Here is a 24,827-nt window from a genome sequence, read left to right on the forward strand (position 1 = left end):
GATTTGGAGAACTGGGTCATTCCACATAGCATCTCAGTGACAAATTAAGGTATTAGGTTGATGCCTGCCATACAGAAAGCACTTATAAATACTGTTTAAACCAGTAAAGGAAATGATAGAAATAGGCCAGCGGATCTGGAGAACCAAGATAAAGAGCCATGCCCATAGCTAAAATATCTGTATGAGTGCTACTTTTGAATGTACACCTTTGTTGTGATGTTTGTAATGTTTTAAAGGTTAATTTTATTTGCAGCATTATTTGTATCAGCTAGAAGAGAAACTAAATGATGTGGTTCAAAGGAATGGAAGACCATTGAGCAATCCTTAGACCTCCTTTAGGGAGAACAAGGTCTCCTGCATCTCTGTATGTGTAGGACCTAACACAGTGTCTAGTGTTCAATAAATGCTTGATAAATGAATAGAAACTATAATGTAAAGCTGACACTTGTGCTGGCTCTTGGGAGGTGATTGAATTTGTAGCAGAATGAAATGAGACAGTTTTTCAAATTAGTAAAACTCTGAATAAAGACACAGATAATGGAATGAGGGTGTTTACTTTTGTGAGACATTGGGTAGGTCAATCTCATTAGAACCCTGTGGTGGATACTGTGGTGATAATGGTTGATAAGAGGTTGTTTTTAAAGACCAGTTCCTAAGAATTTTGTGTTCTGTCCTTATTAAAGCCCTGTCCTGATTATCTTTTTGGGTGCTTTAGGAGAACAGGGTTCTAGTGAGGACAAGCTTATGGGTTTCATGTGCATAAAAGCCATTTATTCAGTTGGCATTGATTGTATATGCACACACACACACACACACACACACAAATGGCACACACATACACATACTCACCCAGTAAGCTTCTTTGAGGAAACAGGAGAATGAAACACTTTTCTATTGAGAAAGTCTGTCTCACAGAAAGAACATGCTGTCTCATAATCTTCTAACTCCTGATCCACTGCCTTGCCATATGCTCTTGGTTGTAAAGGGCCACTAGTAAGAAGCAAGTGTGGTTTCTCAGCACATCTATCTTCCAGCAGTTTAGAGCTTGCCATACTGAGTGGGATCATTTTCTCAATCGGAATGCTTATTAAAAGCCTTACTGACACTTGGTGGATTTGAATCAAATGTAAAATTGAAACTCTATCCTCAGGAAGAAGGAGCCCCTTGTAGCTTAAAATTGGTAGATGCCATTGTTGTGTCAGCCTTTGAGAGGCACGCATGCCCTTCAGAGGACCTCATAGTTCAGCAGAAGCATTTTCCAAAAAGAACCATTGAAAAATTCTTCCCTGCCTCTTTTTTCACCTTAAATTAGCTAATGATGATATTGTATTACTTTTTCACGTCTAGATTTCTTTAAAACACAAGAGCTTGTGTTTGCTCTGTGGCCAAATTTGATCATGCTAGCAACAATTGCTAGAAATAATTCTCACAGAAGTTGTAGCTACAGTTCTGGCAGTAATGCTAAGAACCCATGCTTTTCTATTAAAGTGTCCTGTAGGTACCTCGTATTGAGCAAACACTGAAATCTGCTCTTTTAGAAGGAATATAAGAAGGGAGAATTAGAAGTATAATCAAGGACAAAAGCAGAAAAAGTAGGGCTGCAGAAGGGATTTTTTTTTTCTTCCATAAGTAGATACCTAGCTTAAAGAATAATTATTTATTTTTGATAGCTAGATATTACACTACAAATATTTTCCAGTTTTGAGCCCTGCAGATATTATGTCGAGGGCACGACACAGCTCTTCATCTTAGTCATTATCACACTCAGTGGTGGTTATGCCTAGCTCCTCTTGAGCTGGAGAATCTGAGATTGAGTATTAGAGCAGGAAGACCTGACTCGAGGGTTTGGGATCTGTCATTTATCCTATCACAGAACACAAGCCCTGACAAATTTTGTGAAGTGCACTCCAAAGACATGGTTTTGCTTTCAACTGTGATGACACTATAATTGATCAAATATATTCTTTCCAAGAACCATAAATTTTTCTTGGAGTTTGAGGAGATGTCATGTTCATTTGTCAACATGTCCCTCCAGGGACACAGGTGCAGCAAATTTATGGAGGAAGCATCTCGTGTTTCTCCTGAGCCACATAAATATGAAGCTGACTTGATTGAAAACGTGTGGCTTTAGATTACTCCTCAGATGGAGAGCAATTAAGATCTCTGTGTGGAAGGCAGTTCACTGTGAAACTCAGGGTTTCGTGTAGGCAGGGATCAGGTCTGAGGGGACATGAGGGAAGTTTTTGGAGTTTTAGAGACCTGCAGATGTTGTCCCAGAAAAGAATACTAAGGTATTTCTTCTCTGGCAGAGTGAACAGTGCACATTTTTAGTCGAGTGCATGATTAACTTTGACATTTGAAAATAGAACTTCACATAAAAATAAGCATGGTACTTCTGCATGTTTAATTAAGATGTTTGGTTCCTGTCAAGGCTGATAGTTTTTTTTCCCTATGAAGGGCAATATATTCTCAACTTCTGAAATTTCAGAAACCTACACTTAACCTTTAATCGTCATTCCATTTACATGGAAATCTGATTAACAACTTTTAAAGTTCATGAGCTCCTGGTAAATGCAATTAAGACCTTTTTGGAGTTTGTTATTAAGAGCTGGCATTTAAAGAAGACTAGGTCCTGGCTACTGTTGCTGTCTCCTCCATGGCAGGATGTCTTAAGCAATTAGCAGAGAACACGAGGTACATGAATTGTACTGTATTGCTTCCGAGTTAACATGGTTGGTATTTAAACAGCATGCTGTCTTTTTCTTTTCGATGACTTGCTTTTATGATATAAGCTCGTTACCCAGTGAGAATAGGGCCAAAAATTGTTAGGTGGAGCTGTGGCAGTTTTCATAACCAGGAAGGTTAGGCTCAATTTCTCCCTCCCTCTGATGTTCCCAAGTCATATTTGCAAACATTCACTCCCAAGTGGTAAGGAGTCAGGTTAACCATCCTACCGCTCTGCATTTTATTGCATCCCTCTGCTGGGTGTGGTCATCTTTCTGAGAGATAAAATGAACAGATGTAGATTTTACAGAGAGAAATGATTGTGGTATGCAACTCATCTTCTAAACTCTTTGGTATCAGCTGTTCAGACATGGCCCTTAGATCCTAGGGGCAGAAAAGAGGAGTTAAATGTGTTGGAGCACGCAGGTGTAGTATAGTTTACAAATCGAGATGTGCTGTGATATGGAAAATAGGGGCTAACTAATTGAGAGCCAAAAGGATCTTATTGGACCATATGCTGCCAATCTGGCAAGTTTTATTTCACTTGCTGATAGAATTGGGTTCTGTGGATGGACACGATGTATTTCTTAGGTCTTTTGTTTGTGCAGAATACTGTGCTTGTTATCATTGAGAGGAAAGACAAGAGAAAATAATGAAATGAACTATCACCAAAGGTAAATCAATGAAATATATTGCATATAACAGTACTGTTAAAGAAGACTGGAATCTTTACATGTTTCTGTATAGTTTGAAACTTTCATGAGTGTATTTTACTTTCAAATAAAAGATGAAAAAAGAACAACTCCTTGGGAAAAAGTAAACTTAAATAAGAAATTCAGTCTAAAAGAATTAAAGTTAATGCCATAAATATCAATAAAGTAGGTCTCTATTTTTGAACCCTTGACTTTTTATATTTACGATAAGCTTAAACCAGCATTGTAATTAATTTGGTTAACCTTTCAGATTAGGTGCTAACCTCAAGTAGAGTAGAAAAATGAAGTCATTTAATCCCATGTTTTGTATTAACATAGAACATTTTCAGTAGAAATAATGTATAAAAATTACAGATTTTGTTACAGATGTGGCAATTTTTTTCCTCCTCAAAACAAAACGGATAAAGTGGTAGTATTTTTTTGTTTAACCAAGCTGTTGACAGGTACATGTCATCAGGTTAGTGTTTTGCCTAAAGGGATATCTATGTATTTCATCACCTTCGGATAGAAGATTTTTGCTTCTATCAGAGACAAAATCTTTTTTTTTTTAATATTTTATTTATTTATTCATGAGAGACACAGACAAAGAGGCAGAGGGAGAAGCAGGTTCCCTGTGGACACTGATGCAGGACTCAGTCCCAGGACCCAAGGATCACAACCTGAGCCAAAGGCAGACGCTCAACCACTGAGCTACCCAGGTGCCCCAGAATCTTAAAGATACAGGAGTTAACAAAATCTAGAAATGAGTGATATTAAGTTGTTCCTTGGCTATGGAGGGTTTTAGTCAAGGCATTTCATTGTTATGTGAATTTATGATAATACAAGGGAATATTAGACAAAGTGCCTTCTCATCAAATCACATTGGGAGTTTAAGAGATAAATTCTGGACAAGTTCAGTAAGCAGCAGTATATGATTACCAAGTCCAAGTAGCCATCTGTGGATACTGCAGCAATGTAAAGGATGATGTAAGAGAGATTGGTCAGAGAAGGCTTTGTGTGTTTGATAGAAGCTGAACTGGTTCTTGAAGGAAGGTGAGCATTAGGCATTTGGGAAGATCATTCGAGATAAGGATAATATGCACGTATTCACAACATTGAGAACCTTATTGAATTTACCATATACGTGATTCATAAGAAGAGTGTAAGATGTGATTAGATAGCCTGAAACCAGATTCTGAAAGCCTTAGATGAAAGCCTTCAGTTGAGATCTATGTAGATTATTTAAAGAAGGAACCGTTTTATTTGTCTTCATATCCTCGTGCTTTGTATACTCATTTCCTCCAAGCCCCGTTATACCCCACGCTTTAGAATATTCCCCTCAGATCCTCATGAGAAGGTACTTAGCACAGTTTCTCGCACTCAGTAGGCAAAAAATAAATGTTAATGGAGTCTGAATCTGCACTTGTTATTCCTAAAGATTTGATTTTGAATGAACTATAAGGAGACATTGTTTCTTATAGGTGTGTCAGTGTTCACAGATTACAGATAACCAATATGAAGGAGCCTGTAGTAACTGAACTGCTAATTGAAAATTCTAAGTCGGAGCCACTTAATTGAATAAACTATCTCTAGAGAGCAATTTGGGTCTTTTCCAAGATGCTTAACTCTTTCAGGTCATTAGGGTAGCACTTATCTCATTGGAGCAGAAATTTAATAAATGGTATTCCTGTGATGTGAGTCAATTAACGTACCTCAAAAAGCCTGAAGTTTCACCATGGGTGCTGTAGTTCTACTCCAAGGAGCTCATCTGCGAATGTAAAACATCAATATATAGCTGCCCTTTAGAGCATCTTACTTTGAATTTAGGTGACCTACTAGAGAGTACCTACTTTTTCAAGACACTCTGCTAGATGTTAACAGAGATACAAAGGAAAGGCATGGCCTGAACTAGGAGGCAGGAGAGAAGGCAAATAGCTATAAGATAAAATCCTTGAGTGATACAGACAGCTGCATGGGCTTTAATGAGAGTGATATCCTAGTTAACAGTCAAGATAGATGGTAACCTCTCAGAAGGTTACCAGGAGACCTATGACAGGTCCATACAGCATGCCCTCTCATGTTTATTTTCTCAGAATATTTAAATATATGTGTCAATATGAATACACACACACACACACACACATATACATATATAATGGTAAAATAGGAGCTAGATCATCAGAAACATTTATGGTTTTCACATATGTTTCCCTCTGTGGGATATAAATTATCATTGTCCAGTGTTGATCTTAAAACAAGTATGGTGAGTATATGAAAAACAGAAAAAGAGCCAGTATATTTTGGAGATGAGCTCACTGGTTGTCTGATAGTCTCAATTTGAATGTCAGTTTGCCTCTGGGTTATTGACCTCCAGGCAGAAAGGTCTGTCCTACCCACCAGCATGTTTCACACACGTACCTCTAAAGTGAAGATAGAGGCAGGTAGCTGTCATCTTAAGACTAAGGGTAAGTGACATTAAAAGACCACTGAAGAAGGAACTTTGAAAGGAGAGTGGAGATTACTCCTCCACGAGAAGATAAAACTTCAGAGATGTTTACCTACCTCTTCTTCCTTATATCTGGGGTTGACATCCTCTCTGAGTATATCCGAATAGAGCACCTGTAGTTCATTAAAATACATCAAGGTAAAAAATAATAAATAAAATAAATCAGGCTGTACTTAAATTCACTTTCTTGATAGGATCTATTTTACAGGCAAGGGGGAAGCTATTGAATGAAGGGTTTGTGAAGAAGAATGATGGCATTGGGCTCTGCATTTGCTGTAGGATAGATGGTCATGAGGCCTTTGAGGCAGAATGACCATTTGGGAGACTACTGTAATACTTGATGAAAAAGATAATGAGGACCAGATTTAAAATGATGAGCGTAGGGATGAAAATATTTAGAAGAGGAAATGGACATGAGATGCATAGTATAAAATCTGTAGGACTTGGCAGGTGATTTGGGCAGCCAGCCTGAGAGGAGTCAGAGCAGAGTATAGGTTTTGATGCTGGGAGATTAGTAAAGTGATAATGGTATTAACCAAGAAGGGAACTAAAGGAGCTTTTCTTTCTTTCCTCCCACCCGCTTTTTGAAGAATGGTGGTGATAAAGCCTGTTTTTGGTCAGGATGTTTGCTGACCCCATGCCTCGGCAATCTGTTCATGTCTGCTGTGCTGTTTTCATCTCCTAATTATAAAAAGGGTGAGGAAACCAGACCGACACTCTTGCAAGCAATGGCAGTGCATCTCTGGAACTTGGGAGAAAGTATGCTGGTGGAGGGAGATATTAGAATCATCTGAAATGTAGAAGTAACTAAAATGGAAGAGAACAAGAACCAAGAGCAAGGATATTCAGCATTCCAACAGTTGGATTGGACAGCTTGGTAGTGGGACTCACTGAAATCACAGAGAGTGTTCCATAAGTTTAGAGAATGAATATTAGCAGAAACCTAGACTTAGCCAGTGAGGTTTTATTATAGAGAGCGGGGGGAGGAGAAAAGAGAAGATAGCAGTGGGAAGATGATGAGGATGTAGAGATAATTTTGTTTTATTTAATAGTGCAGATAAAGTGTTTGATGTGCTCCAGGTGATGTTCTAAGTGATTGATAGCATTAACTCATTTAATCCTGATGATAGTTCCTTGGGGCAGGTGATACTATTACTTCTGTTTTACAGTTGAGAAAACCAAGGTTCTAAGGCAGAGGGAGATAATGTCTTAGTTACATGGCTCTTGGGATGCATTAAAAAGACAAGAGGGGGGGATCCCTGGGTGGCGCAGTGTTTTGGCGCCTGCCTTTGGCCCAGGGCGTGATCCTGGAGACCCAGGATCGAATCCCACGTCGGGCTTCCGATGCATGGAGCCTGCTTCTCCCTCTGCCTATGTCTCTGCCTCTCTTTCTCTCTCTCTGTGTGACTATCATAAATAAATAAATAAATTAATTAAAAAAAAAAAAAAAAGACAAGAGGGGGAATCCCTGGATGGCTCAGTGATTTGGCATCTGCCTTCGGCCCAGGGCGTGGCCCTGGAGTCTCAGGATCAAGTCCCACGTCCGGCTCCCTGCATGGAGCCTGCTTCTCCCTCTGCCTGTGTCTCTGCCTCCCTCTTTTTCTCTCTCTCTCGTGTGTATCTCATGAATAAATAAATAAAATCTTAAAAAAAAAAAAGACAACAGCACATCTTCTGAGCCTCATCCCCAGAGATAATTACGGCCTGTTATGTGCTAAGTATTTTATGTGTTTTTTTCTTTTTCATTCTCATTAATTCTAGGATGTAGATTGTGTTATTAGTTCACAGATGAGGGAAACAAGGCTTAGTGAGATGAAGTAACCTGTGAAGGTCCTATAGCTAGTGAGTTGTAGAGCCGATTTCTTTTCTTTTCGTTTTTTTTTTTTTTTTTTTTAAGATTTTATTTATTTATTCATGCGAGATACAGAGAGAGAGAGAGGCAGAGAGACAGAAGCAGGTTTCACACAGGAAGCCCGATGCGGGACTTGATTCCTGGACTCTGGGATCATGCCCTGAGCCAAAGGCAGACAATCAACTGCTGAGCCACCAAGGCATCCCTAGAGCCAATTTCAAACATAAATTTCCTGCATTTTCATATCACCCTCTTGTTTTGCATTTCTAAGGTGGGGCACATTAATCTTTATCTTAAAGTAGTTCTTGAGGTTATTCTAACTTGCAGACCAGTCTTTCCCAAATTTGAGCCTAAACTAAGAAGAAAACGGTATGTATTAGTTGGGAGAAAATACAGTATTGTGGTCAGAGTGGAGGGTTTAGAGTTGGAGACTGATCATGGAGATGGTAAAGGAGCAAGACTGTTGAATTGAAACATCTTTGAAATTGAGGAGACTGAGAAAGGCCCTATAATGATAAAAGGTAGTCATTAACATAGTGTGATGAAACATCCCTGTCTTCATACAGAGTAAGGCTGAACCAGAATCTGAAGTTTCACTTTGTAATGGTGTTAAGAACATCATTGAGCTTGGTAGTCAAGTTTGGGAAAAAGTGATAGAAGTAGAATGAACTTTAAAATATGTTTGAATGAAGTGGGCAGAGAATGTATTGAGATAGAAACGTACTTTGGGGTGTTGAGACCACATTCGTGTCCTACCCCAGCATAGTTTCTTTTGTCTTCTGTTTTCTATGAGTGAGTTAAAAATAACCATCAAAATAATATAGGGTCTAAAATATAAGGAGGAAGAACCAACAAAGTTTAAAGAAGTGGAAAAATCAGTGGCTTTTAAAGTCAGAGATTTTAGTGCTTTTTTTCAGAAACTAATAGAACAGCTGGACAGACAGCATAAGACGTGAACAACAGGATTAAGTGTTTTACAGGAAACTGACATATAAAGTAAACTGCTCCGCACCACAGGGACAGAGATTACTGCACAGTGACGTGTTTGGCCACAGATTGGATCATGAAGTAAGATGTTCTCTGGCCACAACAGCATTAAACAACAGGAGGAAAATTGGAATCTTCTCTAATATTTGGAAATAAAAGTTAACCTCCAAATACACCAGGGGTGAAAGGAAAAAGACCTAGAATCAACCATGTCACTTTGCACCCTAGGAGCCAAAAAAGAATAAAAAGAAAAAGAAAAAGAACCCAAAGCAAGCAGAGGTAGGAAATGATAAAGTTTAAAGGGAACATCAATGAAATAAAAATCAGAAGAAGAATTGAAAAAAAGTAATGAAACTTGAAAGTGGATTCTTTGAAAAGATCAAAACTGATAAATCTTTAGCTAGACTGATCAATTAAACAGCAAGATTTAAAAAGATACCAAAATTAGGGCTGAAAGAAGAGGCATTACCACACACCTTGAAGAAATTTAAAAAATTTATATGGGAATATTATGAACAACTTTATGCCAACAATTTAGACAACTTAAATGAAATGGAGAAATCTTAGAATGACACAAAATACCAAAACTGATTCAAGAAGTAGGAAATCTGAATTGTCCTCTAACAAATTAGTAATTAAAAATTTTCCTAAAAACCAAAAACAGAAACATCCATTGGTGAGAACAAAGTGATGGTTGTCAAAGGGAGCAGGGCTGGGGGGCTGGGCAAATGGGTGAAGGGGTGTGGGAGTTAAAGGAAAAACACGTTTCCTACAGATACAAAAGCCACACCCATGTGCTGTCAAACATTTAAAGAAGAAATAATACCAATCCTCTGCAAACTCATTTAGAACCTAGAGATATGAAGGAACATTTTCCAACACATTCTGTGAGGCTAGTATCAGCTAGTATCATTCTAGTATCAGGCTAGTATTAGCCTGATAAAAAGGCAAAGGTCTCACAGGAGAGTATGGAGCAGTATCCCTCGTGAACCATAGATGCAAAATTCTAGAAGAAAATACTAATATATTGGATCTGTCAACATAAAACTGTACTAGGCACCGTGATTAAGTGGAATTTATTTAAAAAATCAGTGTAATATACAATTATTAATGAGTAAGGGGTCAGAGCGTCTTAATCATCCCAGTAGACACAGGAAAGCACTTGACACCCAATGATGATTAAAAAACAAAAACCTTTGGCCAACAAGGCCTAGAAAGGAACTTTCTCAACCTGACAAAAAGCTCAATGTAAAGGCTGCAGTTAACATCATAAGGGGAATTTGAGGTGTCAGAAGGTTCTAGAATGATTGTGATGCTGATTACACTGTATACATTTACTTAAAAGTCAATAAACCCCCACTACAATGGGTGAATTTCATGGTACAGATATTATTCCTCAACAAAATACTGTGGAATAAAATTGCATTACAAATATTCAAGGGTACATGTCCTTCAAAGTGTCCTACAGAGACCATATAGAAATATACTTAATAGTCCTAATGCAAGTTAATTAATGTGTAAATCACAGAAATTTCATCAACATTATTTCCCCTTTCATAATTATGCATTTGAGGGTACACATGAATGTGAATAATCCTATGCTTCACAAGGGAGTATATTTCAAACCAAATTTATTGTCTATATGAAACAGACTCTTCCTGAATTCCTAGTTATTATTCATTGAACCATAGGATTTTCCTTCCTCAGATGAGCAATCTTTATTTCTCCCCCTCTTTCCTTTGCCGAATAACTGGTTAAAAGCTTTTTTTAAAGATTTTATTTATTTATTCATGAGAGACGGAGCAAGAGAGAAAGAGAGAGGCGCAGAGACACAGGCAGAGGGCAGGCTCCATGCAGGGAGCCCAACGTGGGACTTGATTCCGGGTCTCCAGGATCACGCCCTGGGCCGAAGGTGGTGCCAAACCGCTGAGCCACCTGGGCTGCCCTTAAATTTTGTTCATTTTTCCCCCTCTACATTGACTCTCAGAGGTATTCTTAATTGTACAATCTCAGTCGCACTACTTCAGGTAGCCTCTTTTTTCTTTTTTTTTTAAAGGTCTATTTGTTGGAAAGAGAGAGCAAGCAGAGGGAGAGGCAGAGGGAGAGGGAGAGAGAAACTTCAGCAGACTTGGGCTTGATCTAAGTACCCTGAGATCATGACCTGAGCGGAAAGGAAGAGTCAGATGCTTAACTGACTACACTACCGAAGGTCCCCTCTCTTGCTTTTGCTTTTGCTTTTTTCTTTTCTTTTTCTTTTTAAAAACTATTTTGGTGGATTTTCTCTTTCTGTGTTATTTTCTTAATCATTCATTTTGCCCCCAATCCCACTCCCTTCTAATTTTTTATTTCATATCCTGCTAGATTAATTTCTGTATCACCACTTTACTTAACAATTCAAAACCTTCTGTCTGTGTCTTGTATTGGCTTCTATCATATGTGAGCCTGATGTTAAAAGGTCCTAGGATGTTTGTCCATTTACCAACTTTCTAGGTCTACTCTCAGTCTTCATTTTGCTCTTACCTGGACTATTTGCTCTTTACTGAAGATATTCTGAATTTCCCTAGCACCATTTCTCAATTTCATCTGTTCCTTCTTCTCTTGTGGCTTTCAGCCTTTTACACATTTTAAGATTATATTTATGTCTTACATGTCCCACGATCTTGAAACCTTGTTTCACTGTTACAGTTAGGATTAGTTTGGTCCTTTGATAAGTGCTCATAGTGCCTTCTTAGTCCTGATGCTTACCACTTTCCCTTCTATTGTAGTCATTCATATGTGTGTCTATCACTAGATAAGCATTTGAGGGGAAGGAATTGATTGATTGATTTGGCTTTTAATTCTTTAAAAAAAATCTTAACACTTTAAAATTTGTACTTACATGTATAGTAAAATTCATTCCTTTTGGTGGTAAGGAAGGATTTGTTTTTGAGTCTTGTTTTTATATCCAGCACAATACTTTGCATATTTTAGGTTTTAAATAAATATGTTTAATTAAATAATGAAAACTTTTTTGGAAGCTATTAACTGGGTTTTTTTTTTTTTTTTTTTTTTTGTTAAGAACACATCTGTTGGGGTTGGTGGGGAGCTAAACATGATCTAGGTTTTCCTAATCAGATACTTGGTACAAGACCAGAAAACACATGTGTGCTCATTGAATTTTTTGGTTTGTTTTACTTTAAATACTAAAGAACTATTCACAAGATCATACTAATAGCTGTTTTAATTACACAGTTGCCGTTGATAATGAGTATAATTAAGCAGGCAGCCATTCCATTTTCAAAACGACTGTTTATTTTTTCTTTTAGTTTCCTTACTGCAGAATATTTTAGTCCTTATACAATGGGGAAATGAAAGTGCTACATTGAAAAAATAATTTTTTCTGTTTTCTTTTTGTCATGAACATTTCATTCATTAGCAACTTACATGGGGGAGATCTGGTAGTTTTTAGTAATTTTAAATGATCTTAATCTTGAAAATATTACTTCGTTTTCTGCTTTTAATATTTTCTGGAATCAAGGTAATAGTTTGAAGGGCATATTACACTGATCTTGCTCCTCTCCCTTCTTTGGATTTCTCTTCTCAGATTTTGGATGTTCTGGTATCCCTGGACCTAGCCTTTTCTCGTCCATCCACTAAGACTATAATTTCTGCTTGGGTTCTACCCTTGTTCCATGGAAAGTAGGAAGTTCCCTCTTGGAAGAAGCCAGAGGGCCTCAAATAGTGTGCTTTGCTTCTTTCAGGGATCTTCTCTACCAGTTTCTGCCTAATTTGGTTTCTCTCCAATAGCCTTCAAATTTTTTTTTTAGTCTGAATTTTTAGCTTTTATAAATATTATCAGTATAAGGGTTAATCCAATGGAAGCTACTTAGCTGTACCTGGAATGAAAACTCCTGGATTTTCTATTTCTATTTCTATTTCTATTTCTATTTCTATTTCTATTTCTATTTCTATTTCTATTTCTATTCTATTTCTATTCTAATTATTTACTATTTGAAAAGTAAATAATTAAAAATTATGATATTTAATATAGTCACATTCAAGATATTGCTCAGGAGAAGTAGAGTCTTCATTCATGCTGGGAGCTCATAGTGATTTTTTTTTTCACCTTACTATTGCTCCTGTCATAAGCAATCTAATTTTCAGATTCATCACATGGGACAGTACAGTATGGCCTTGCTGTGAAGTCATGGAACATTTGAAGTTAGTAGTGAGGAGAATTTGTTTCTTAGTTGTACAGATTGAAATCTGTATAAACTGCTACTCTTATGATCATGAGATATCAGTGCTGTGCAAAATACAGTATTTGTGATATAAATGTCACTAGATGCATTTAGTGTATATTTATTTATCCATAGGTATCTTGATGAAGAAACAAAAACCGATTCAAGCTATCATAAGAAAAAAATGAGGAAAATATATTAAAAGCCAAAAGGATATATTGTGGAACCAAAGCGTCGAAATTTTAAGAGATTATTAGCAACTGGACTTGAGACCTGTAAATTATGGGAATCTTACGTTGCAACCTTTAAATCTCTCTCCCGTGGGTCTCCTGTTTCTATCTGGTCATCTAGTTCATTTTTAAAAATCTCTCTCTGCAGATTCGCTTTCTTTGGTTTTTCATCCACATGGTACAAGATGGTTGCCCTAAAGAACTTACATCTCTTCACCGCCATTGATCGGCAGAGACTGTATCCCACTAACGCATCCTGGGAAAGAGTACCTGATGGCCTAATTGGGGGTTGGCCGTCTCCGTGGTGGTATAGGCTCTGACCGAGAGGGTGGAGTTCTAGGGTTATAGGTATGGCTACCAGAGTCCACTGCATAGTTGGGGAACAATTTTTAAATGAAGTAAGGATTTTATAAGCTGGGAAGCTATTGAAAGGGATTCACCATATTAAGTACCTAGAAGGATCTGGATATTTCTACTTAGATTAATATAGAAGCTGAAGACAGGAGATATGTTCACTGTAAGCTGGTAAATTCCATATATATTTTTAGGAAACTCTGAGTGTATGACATAAGCAGCCACAGCAATATTTTAAATAAAGAGGGTTGAATGGTAAATGAGGGATTCATTCAGAATGATGTTGCCAATTCTAGGCAGGTTCTAAATTTCAAAATCTTGGCCCTGCTTTGTGTGAGTTTTCTGACTAGCATCTTAGCAACTGCTAATCAAATATTATAGCAGAAGAGATGCCTGACCACCTCAATTTATATGTTCCTTAAACATTATATTTCTTGGCTTCTACCACAGAACCATCCAACATACCAAGTACTCAAAATATATAGTGGATCATAGTATCACTGGGACATAAAGATCCTCTGGTACCACTGGGGTGTATAGATGTTCTGGTGCTATGCAGCCATGTTTTTATAATTCTTGTCTTTGGTTTTACAAATTAGTGCCTTTGAAGTTCAACTAAAAAAAATACCCATCAACTTTGACTTTTATTTTTGGAATACTTGATCAATAAGAAATAGCAATTCTCTGTACCTAAAAAGAAAAAAGATACGAAGGAATTTAGAGTCAGCAAGAACATGGGATAACCTTCTGTAAATTTTCTATGGGCAGGATATGTTTGCTATCATATGTAAGGTCTCTTCAATCCAGAACTCCAGTCTTGGGTGATTTTCCCCAAGCAAAAAACAACCTGTGTAGCTTATTTCCTTTAATAAAAATGTAAATTTGAACTCAAAGGTAATGGTTTAGGATGTTTATGTACAATTTAGAAGATGCAGTACATTATCCACAATGATGTGGAATAGCCAAAAAATTACATGGTTGTATTTTAATAACAGTGTCTGATGTTTGTATCAAGATTTGGTAGTAGAAGATGTAGTCTAATTCAAATAAATTTAAAGCATCTTAGAAAAAGGAGCTTTTTTCATTCTTTGAGATATTTAAAAAGCACTTTTTTCCAATTTGGTGTCAAAATAAAACTTTACCTGTTTTAATACAGTATTTTCCAGCTGGTGGTAAATGATATTAGGGAAAAGAGGTAAAATCAGTGAAAGAAACAAACATGGCAAAGCCTGTAGCTAAAATCATATCTTTATTTATTTGTTTATGAGACACACACACACACACACACACACACACACACACACACAGAGGCAGAGACACAGGCAGAGGGAGAAGCAGGCTCCATGCAGGGAGCCTGATGTGGGACTCGATCCTGGGTCTCCAGGATCAGTCCCTGGGCCGAAGGTGGCACTAAACTGCTGAGCCACCCGAGCTGCCCTTATATCTATCCCTTTTTAATTTTACTTGTAGATTTTTGTATTGAGTTATTTACAGGGCTCCATTCTGTTTTGGAGACTGTTTCTAATAATGTGTATTAAAAACATGCATCAAGGTTTCTTACTACATTTTGTAAAATTCACTCTGAACAGTTTGTGTGTGTGTGTGTGTGTGTGTGTGTGTGTGTGTATGATTTTCTGGCATGTTTCATGGCCCTGTGCTGGAAATAAAAAACTATAAAAGTTGGGGTAGTCAGGTGTCTTTTTCTTAAATGATAAGTCATAGTATCACAAAGTTTTTGATGAACACTTATTGAATGAGGTGTCAAATGGGTACTGTTGGAGCTCAGAAAGGGGACAGCTGATCTAGAGTGTCCTGGCAAGGAGTCATTGGAGAGAAGACGTTGAATCTGTTTTTGGGAAGGGTATCGAGGAAAGAGGGTAGTCTAAGTTAGGCATTCCAAAAATGAGAGGGCCCAGGCATGTGTGTATATTGAGGGGGAGAGTTAAGTAGTTGATTCTGATTGAGTGCTGGGCTCATATTGAGGAGACTAAGCTATGATTGGGAGTAGATACTGAGGTCAGATCGCTGTAGATGACAAAATAACTAGCCTTAAGATGATGTTGACAACGGTGTTTTAGGAAAACTACTCTGTTTGCGTGGTGTATGGGAGGGCCCAGAAGGAGAAGAGAGGAGGGGCAGACAATAAGAGAAACTGCATGAGTTGAACTGAGTTGATAGCTGTCAGATGGATGCGGAGGGGCAAACTACTAGGGAGTTGAGAAAGCGTTCCAAATGCCCCAGGGCACTTACTCCAGCCTGGGTACAAAGGTGAGAGAATGTACCCAAAAACCGTTCTGAAATTTTAAACCTAGAGGCCAGTGAGAATAAGAAACTATGCACAGAAAGAAGACAGAAGGAATTAACCATTTTATGGGAAAAGGATTTAGGTCTTAGAGTTTAGGGTTGATTTTTAGCAGAGAAATGTCTGAGTATGTCAAGTGTGCCGTCACATAGGTGGGACTGGAGCATGGGAGAGAGATTGGAACTAAACTACATCATGGTAGCAGAAATACGTGTGATGGCTGCTTTGTGAGTTTGGAACCTAAGGACAAAAGGGAAAGAAAAGATTATAGAGAATCAGGACCAAAGCAAGATTTTGTTTAAGAATGTTGAAATAGGGATCCCTGGGTGGCGCAGCGGTTTGGCGCCTGCCTTTGGCCCAGGGCGCGATCCTGGAGACCCGGGATCGAATCCCACATCGGGCTCCCGGTGCATGGAGCCTGCTTCTCCCTCTGCCTGTGTCTCTGCGCCCCCCTCTCTCTCTGTGACTATCATAAATAAATAAAAAAAAAAATTAAGAATGTTGAAATAGGGGATCCTTGGGTGGCTCAGCAGTTCAGCACCTGCCTTTGGCCCAGGGCGTGATCCTGGAGTCCCGGGATCGAGTTCCGCGTCAGGCTCCCATCATGGAGCCTGCTTCTCCTTCCGCCTGTGTCTCTGCCTCTCTCTCTCTATGTCTATCATGAACAAATAAATGAAATCTTAAAAAAAAAGAAGGTAGAAATAGTATGTGTTTGTCGAAATAAGGGGAGAAGCCAGTGTATAAGAATAGATAACAAAGTAAAAGGTATAGATCATAAAGTGAGTGGTGATATTTAAGAGGACTTTACTGACATGGAGAAAAAGAACAATGATGTTGAAAATTCCTGAGTTTGAAGGATGCTCATCAGGTAGGCCCTGGTCAGTCAGTATTTTATTGTACAAGGCCAACTGTTGAGTTCTAGGACAAGAAGTACCTCAAAAGAATTACTGGTTTGGTGTATCTTCATGCTTTGGTATATTTCTGGCATAGTGATTGGTGTTAAAACCAACACTTGAGTGAAATAAGTACCTTTGCAGGTGTCTTGCTGTGTCATATCAATTTAAAATTCTGTTCTGGTTTGTAGCCTTCTTTTGATCACAAATTCCCACAAACCTTATTAGCATCAGTGCCAGATCTGCCAAGTAATTGAGTGCCAAATCTACAAAGTCATCAAGTCCTTCAGTTGAATTGTTACTAAAGTCAAGACCCAATTTAATATTCTCCTTGACTCTTGGGCAGTTTGGATGATTTATTAACAGAGATGGTATTTGTCAATATATTACCTTATAACTGTGCTGCATAATATTCTAGTAGCCTCGTAAACATATAAAAAAACTGACCGATCTGTTAACATGTTTTATAGTTTCCCAGTGAAATCTCCTTTGTACAGAAAATTAAATAAGTCTATTTACTGCTTCCCATCGCCATTCTTGTTGGCAGTTTTTATGCTTTCAGTAAGAGTAGATTGTTGTGGAATGAGCCAGGCTCTGGAGTCCTCTACATCAGGCCTGATCTTTTGTTCTGTAATTATAAGACCTTTTTTTCTTCTTTTTTTCATAAGACCACATAGTTTCACAGCAAAATTGAGGGAGGAAGATACAGAGATTTCCCATTAATCCCATGCATACAGGCTAGTTTCTTAATGCCTCTAAATCTCTGTTTCTTCATCTCTAAAATATAGGTAGTAACTCTATTTTCATAGATTGGAGGATCGAGTTAAGATCATTTTCAAGGGATCCCTGGGTGGTGCAGCGGTTTAGCGCCTGCCTTTGGCCCAGGGCGCGATCCTGGAGACCCGGGATCGAATCCCACGTCAGGCTCCCGGTGCATGGGGCCTGCTTCTCCCTCTGCCTGTGTCTCTGCCTCTCTCTCTCTCTCTCTCTCTCTGTGATGACTATCATAAAAAAAAAAAAAAAAAAAAAAAAAAAAGATCATTTTCAAGGGCAGCCCCGGTGGCTCAGCAGTTTAGTGCTGCCTTCGGCCCAGGATGTGATGCTGGAGACATGGGATCAAGTCCCATGTCAGGCTCCCTGCATGGAGCCTGCTTCTCCATCTGCCTATGTCTCTGCCTCTCTCTCTCTCTCTCTCTCTCTCTCCCCCTCCCTCTTTCTCTCTCTCTCTTTCTCTCTGTCTCTCATGAATAAATAAATAAAATCTTTTTTTTTAAAAAAAGATCATTTTGTAAAGATGTCTGATTTTTTTAAAATTTTTATTTATTTATGATAGTCACAGAGAAAGAGAGAGAGAGAGAGAGAGAGAGAGAGAGAGGGGCGAGACACAGGCAGAGGGAGAAGCAGGCTCCATGCACCGGGAGCCTGACGTGGGATTTGATCCCGGGTCTCCAGGATCGCGCCCTGGGCCAAAGGCAGGCGCCAAACCGCTGCGCCACCCAGGGATCCCCAAAGATGTCTGATGTTTGATAAATATTTAGTAATGCATATGGTGCTCATAACAGACATAATTGTCTTTAATTGGGATAACATCATGCTCACAGAGTGCTTCATAAATGCTTTCTGATGATAACGTTTAGTATGGTCCTCAAATCTTTATTGAATAAATTAGCGAATGAATGAATTACATACCTTGAGGACAGGAAGGAATACTTATTGGAACCTGAGTCTCTACAAAGCTTTTATTTCAGTCATGGGTAGAATTGCTTGCTTACATGTGCTATAACACTTGGTTATCTTAAAAATTTAAATGTGGCAAGTGATTACAAAAATGAATTGATATACTTTAATCCCATGTTAGATATTCTTAGGAACCATGGTGATTTCTCTTGCAGATCTGCTACTTTCTTTCACAACAGTAGGAACTTTTTAGAGCAGTTGTCTTAGAAATTCAACAGCTGGGGGCACCTGGGTAGCTCAGTCAGTTAAGCATCTGACTTTTGATTTGGCTTAGGTCGTGATCTCAGGGTCATGAGATCAAGCCCTGCGTTGGGTTTCACATTCAGCTGAGAGTCTGCCTGAGATTCTCTCCCTCTCCCTCTGCCCCAACCCCTGCTCCCATGCTTGCTCTTTGTCTCTCTGCCTAAGTAAATAAAATGAATGAATGAATGAATGAATGAATGAATAGATAAATAAATAAATAAATAAATAAATAAATAAAATAAATAAATCTTAAGGGAAAAAAAACAACAACTGATTCTAGACCAAGCCCCACCCTCTGAGACTGTAAAGTGGGGTGATTTTGTAAGCATTACCCATTGGCTGTAGTGATTTTAAAAAGCTTGCTTTGAAGCTATCAAGATGAGTAGTGGCCCTAGAAATTATGTGTAGGTAAGCACCTCTTCGCCTCCTTTAGCAAGTTTGTTAGAGTTACTTAATCCCCTTTGCTATAGAGTGAGGGGTATGACATGGGCTCCAGAGTGAGTCCCCAGGGTTCATTCTGCAACCCTTAAGCCACTTCCTTATCTGCAATCTGAGAATTCACTTGATCAAATGTTGTGCTTTAAATAAATAAATACATCTAATTTAGCCTCTTGCCTATAACATAATAAGCCCTCAGTAAATATTATGGCCTTTGCAATTACGAGGATTATAAATATTGATTAACTCACTTGGCACAGTACCTGGCACATAGCGGACCGTTACTAAAAATGTCCCCCATTATCCCCATATTCAAATGCCCAACACATCCTACTCTCAGTTTTAGGTATAGATAGCAAATAGATGACTTTCTGGCTCTAATGAATCTTTTCTCAGATCTGCAACTAGAAATATAAATAGCGAGGTTAATATACTTCTGAATGTCAAGGATGAGTTTTTAAAATTAGGTTTCATCACTTTAAATTGCTTTTCTTAGTAGCACATCATAAATGTGTGTATTAAACTGCTTATCTGATTGTACAGATGCTGTTGACTGAGTACTTGGATATGAAAAATACTCGTACGGCCTCTGAACCATCAGCTCAACTAAGTTATGCCAGCACTGGACGAGATTTTGCAGCCTTTTTTGCCAAGAAGAAACCTCAAAGGCCAAAAAATTCTCTTTTTAAGTAAGTATCTCCCCAATGGTAAGATAGCAGGTGTCAAGAAGTGTTTGATCCAAGTAGGATGGCTTTCTATTTTATTGGCAGCCAGTACATCACCCAGTTAAAGCTAATTTGAAATAATTTATAGGAAGTAAATACATTTTTTAAATTTTATATACATTTGTTTTATAAGGGAAAATGGCTATTTTGGAATATGGTTAGTGGACTATCTAGGATTTCTAATAAAAATTTTTGGAATTTATTTTGTGGCATTTTATATAAAATGAAGGGAATGAATCTTGCCAGTTGTTTCTGGGGACTTTTATATGAAATGAAATATGTCAGCTTTTGGGAAAAAAAAAAACAAAAACGAAGTGCCAAAAAATAACTTTAAAGTTTACACAAATCTCCTTAGCTAAGTAGCATTGGATTTTATTTGGTTTAATACAGGAACAGTCCAGGAATTCTTTTTTTCTAATTACTATCCTAGTTGATGCCACCAGTCCATGTTCTTAGTGTATGTCATTTGGTAACAGCTAATAGTTGATATTATTTACATTAATTGTAACAACAGCAATAGCTACCACTTGAGTGCTTACTGTGGTAAAAGCATAGTAAGATACTGTGGGAAATGAGTATCTCAAAATAATCCCAAACATAATTTAATTCAGATTATGTCAAATTTCGGCAGCAGGAGTAGTGGCTAACACCGAATCCTTGCTAAGTACTAGCGAAAACATGATGCCATTTTCATGGATTATCTCTTTTACTCTTTACAATATTATGGGTTGGGTTTTTTTTTTTTATTTTTATTTATTTATGATAGTCACAGAGAGGGAGAGAGAGAGGCAGAGACACAGGCAGAGGGAGAAGCAGGCTCCATGCACCGGGAGCCCGATGTGGGATTCGATCCTGGGTCTCCAGGATCGCGCCCTGGGCCAAAGGCAGGCGCCAAACTGCTGAGCCACCCAGGGATCCCCTGGGTTGGGGTTTTATTCTTAATCCTTTTTTGCACATAAAAACTTGAGATATGAGTGAGGTTAAGCAGTTTAGGTAAATTCACATAGCTAGGAATTGGTAGAAGCAGGATTTCAATCTTGGCAGGTCTGTGTGTTCTTCTGAGGAGTTGGGAAATAACGGGTTAAGAAGTTGTACCTGTAAATCTAAGCATAGAAAGGGACTACAGAAGTATTATTTCTGTATTTTGAATTCATTATTTTTGAATAGTTGAAGCTCCAGTGTCTTTTATTGATTCACCTTTGAGATTTGTTTCTATCATAGATTCATAGAGTTCTTAATCGTTATGGAAAATTTCAGCAGTGCATTCATCTTGTGGTGTAAAGAAGAGGGGAGTGAATGTGCCTGCATTGTAATAAAATGCCTTCTGTGCATTGAATGCTTTCTTATGTCTTACCATTTTGTGCAGAGGATAGACGCACTGTTAGTTAAGATGCTTTAGTCTACAGGTAACACAGGACACCACACAGGGGAAGGTTCTTACCTCACATGGGAAGGAGGAACGTGGAAGAGTCCATAATTCAACAGTGTGGGATCCTCAGGGACCCAACCCTTTCATTTCCCTGCCATTTGGTCCCACTCTAGGATAATGGTGATGCTGAGGAAGGGGTATGATTCTTCCTGCAACTTTCGTTTTCTTGAAATTAATAGACTATTTTTTTGAAGATTTATTTATTTATTCATGAAAGACACACACAGAGAGAGAGGGAGACATATAGGCAGAGGGAGAAGCAGGCTCCATGTTGGGAGCCCGGTGTAGGACTTGATCCCAGGACCCTAGGATCACACCCTGAGCTGAAAGCAGATGTTTGGTCACTGAGCCGCCCAGGTGTCCCTAATAGACTATTTTTTTATGCCACTTTTCAGTTTACAGAAAAATCAAGGAGACAGGCCAGAGTCCCCTTATGTCCTTCTTCCTCAGAATTTCCACTTATGTTAACATCTTGTATTCCTTGTCATGTGGTACGTTTGTTAGAACTGATGGACTGATACTGATACATCATTATTAACTAAAGTCCATTGTTTACCTCAGGGTTCACTCCGTGTGTGGTACATTCTTTGGGTCTTGATAAATGCACAATGTCATATATGCCCTATCACGTTATCATACAGAATATTTTTGCTGCCCCTAACATCCTGTTTTCCACCTATTCTTCCCTCTTTTCTCTACCCCCTGAACTCCTGATAATCACTCTCTATAGTATATCTTTTCTAGAACGTCTTATGGTTGGAATCATACAGTATGTAGCTTCTTTTCAGACAAGCTTCTTTCACTTAGCAATATGCATTTAAGATTCCTCATGTCTTTTTGTGGCTTGATAGCTCATCTCTTTGTATTGCTAAATAATATTCCATTGTGTATATGTACCTTGGTTTTTTCCATTCAGCCGTTGAAAGACATCTTGGTTGCTTCCAATTTCTGGCCATTGTGAATAAAGCTGCACTAAACGTGCAGGTGTTTGTGTAAATGTAAGGTTTCTGTTCATTTGGGTAAATACTTAAGAGAATGAATGATTCCTGGATCCTATGGTAAGATTATGTTTAGCTTTGTGAGACACTGCCACACTCTCTTACAAAGTGGCTGTTCCATTTCAGATCTTTCTAAAATTAATAATTGTTACCTATTTATTCATCTTTTCCGTCAGTGACAGAGCCCCTCTGCAAGTTTGCATCAGGTTTTAGGATTGGGTCTTAACGTCCATTCCTAAAGTAGTCCCTGCCAGTAGTCCTGGCAGACCACGGTGATTGTCTCAAACAGTCAGGGGTCATCTCTGCTGGTAGTCTTGGGCTGGAGAGGAACCACTTTTCCTGAGCACACAGCTGTTTGAAGAGGGAGCAGAGAAGCCGAATGCCCCATGGAATGAGGGCTCTGCCAGCAAACAGGGAAGATAGTGGAAGGAAGAAAGGGATCAACTAGGATGGCCTCAGATGCTGCCTAATCCTTAGGCCTCTGCTTTCCGCTTGCTGTGTGGCATGCTTTCTCTTTCTCTCTCTCTTCCTACCTCAACTCACTGTTGTAAATCTAGGTGTATTGCAGAAAGCAGGTTTCAGGGTGTTGAGATTTCATGCTCTCAACCATCACCCTTAACTTTCAGCCTCAGACCACATAGACATTTTAACATATTTAGCCAGTCCTGAAATTGTGGTATTGAAAAACATATAAATGATTAGGACTGAATAAATGAACTTAAGTAATTGTTAAACATTTGTCAGTATTGCATAGTAATAAAAACTCACCACCCACACAGAATTAGACTACTCTTACAGATTTGCCTGCTTCTAGTCTTGGTTCTACTGTTAATGAACCATGCGAGCCAGGTCTCCTGTTGTAGTGAGCCTCTGTCCTTTGGCTATAAAATAAGGAGGTGAGACAGTATCATCTCTAGTGCCTCTTTTACCATAAAATTATAGCAATCTACGAGTTGTGGCAAACATACAGAGGGTTCCTGAGTAGCAAAAATACATCAGGTCATAAAGGATTAAGATTTGAGTGAGCTATAATCTGTTTTTATGACATCCGTGAAGGACTTTATTACTCTTCTTAATTGCCCCTAGCAAGGCTAATTAAGTGTGTTTTAAGTTCTCTCGTATTGTCTAATGTGTGCCTCTCTATTCTTTGCTCAAGAGTTTATTTCTTTTTCCCTTGCCATTTCTGATCAATAGCTGTCAGCATGCTTTTTGGAGGTCAGCGGCTTCTTTCCTGTACTTGACTGGCAGGTGGCACTTTTGAAGGACTACACACTTCGCCTTCCTCCTGGCTGTGGGGGCTCTCTCAGTTCTTGGCAGGGTGCAGAGAGAGGATCAAGCAACCCAAGTGTTTCCCTCGGACAGACATTCATCTTCCTTGTCAAAGAATGGATAAAGAAGGCATAATTAAGAGAGTGGTGGCATTCCTTTTTTGTTGCCAGAAACCTATGCCGTTATTACTGTTGCTCTTCCATGATGTTGCTGTTTACCACTTAGTGGCAATCATTCTTTGGAGGATTCCTCCTGTCAGCCTGTTCCTCTGTCTTTGAAAATACAGCTCTGAAATGAAATTTCTTAACGCGTCAAAGGGTTTACTTTTGACACAGTCTTCAATCTACCTGTTTTCTCCCCCTTAAACAGTCAGGGGGTCATCATTCAGAGAAGCTGAATGCCCCTTAAGTTTCTCTTAAGACTGATTTTTTTCTTTTGTTTTTTTCATTCTTGAGTCATTGTTTTGCCTTTAGAAACCTGTTCTGTGTCACGTGCCTTTCCTCCATGTTGCTGACCTCTGAAGTGATTCCTGGGGTGGTGTGAACACACACTTTGTCGCCTGATAGTTTTGAGAGTATTTCATGTTGTAGGCGGGCAGATCAGAAACCATTTAGAAACTCTATTGGTTCTGAGGACTCTTAAGGAGAGACTGCAGAGGCCTTGCTTGCATTGCTAGCATGCCTTTTGTACTGATTCTCTAACCAAGGGAGTTTGAGAAGCAAGATGTCTGCTCTGTGCAGCCAGTATTTCCATGGAGGCAGCTGGCAGTCTTTTGTGCCTTGTGAGCTGGGTAGTAGCACAATTAGGATGACTTTATGGGAATCCCTTATTGCGTGTGCATAGGAATCCTGGCAAAGAAGAAAGTGTGACAGATGAGAGTTATATCAGCTGAAATGAAGAAGGAGCAAATGATCCAAATGCCATTGTGGAGGAGCGTTAGCCAGGAATGTTGTTCATAAACCAAGGTCTGTGGCAGCCTGCTTTGGCCCTGTCACAGAGTAGCCAGAATGTTTGGGTCGTGGAACCCTGGGCTGCACCACACAGACTATAGTAGAATAGTTTTTTGGAATCCATGGCGGGACACTGCCTATTTGGTTACTGCCTCTTTGTTTACCCTGTATTTCGTTACAGGTTCGAATCCTCCTCCCATGCCATCAGCATGAGTGCCTATTTGCGAGAGCAGAGACGAGAGCTCTACAGTCGCAGTGGAGAACTTCAAGGTAGGTGA

General features: G+C 38.8%; 1 protein-coding gene across 12 annotated transcripts in view; it reads left to right on the plus strand.

Annotated features, from left to right (window-relative positions):
* Positions 1-24,827, plus strand: part of EXOC4 (exocyst complex component 4) — a 747,424-nt gene that overhangs the window by 177,859 nt on the left and 544,738 nt on the right. For all 12 annotated transcript variants that reach the window (XM_077857384.1, XM_077857385.1, XM_077857386.1 and 9 more), the window contains exons 8-9: positions 19,722-19,867; positions 24,731-24,819. In XM_077857384.1, the coding sequence (XP_077713510.1) occupies positions 19,722-19,867; positions 24,731-24,819 (235 nt within the window). The remainder of the gene's footprint in view (positions 1-19,721; positions 19,868-24,730; positions 24,820-24,827) is intronic.

This window comes from Canis aureus, chromosome 18 (genome assembly GCF_053574225.1).
Source record: "Canis aureus isolate CA01 chromosome 18, VMU_Caureus_v.1.0, whole genome shotgun sequence".
In the NCBI taxonomy this organism is placed as follows: Eukaryota; Metazoa; Chordata; class Mammalia; order Carnivora; family Canidae; genus Canis; species Canis aureus.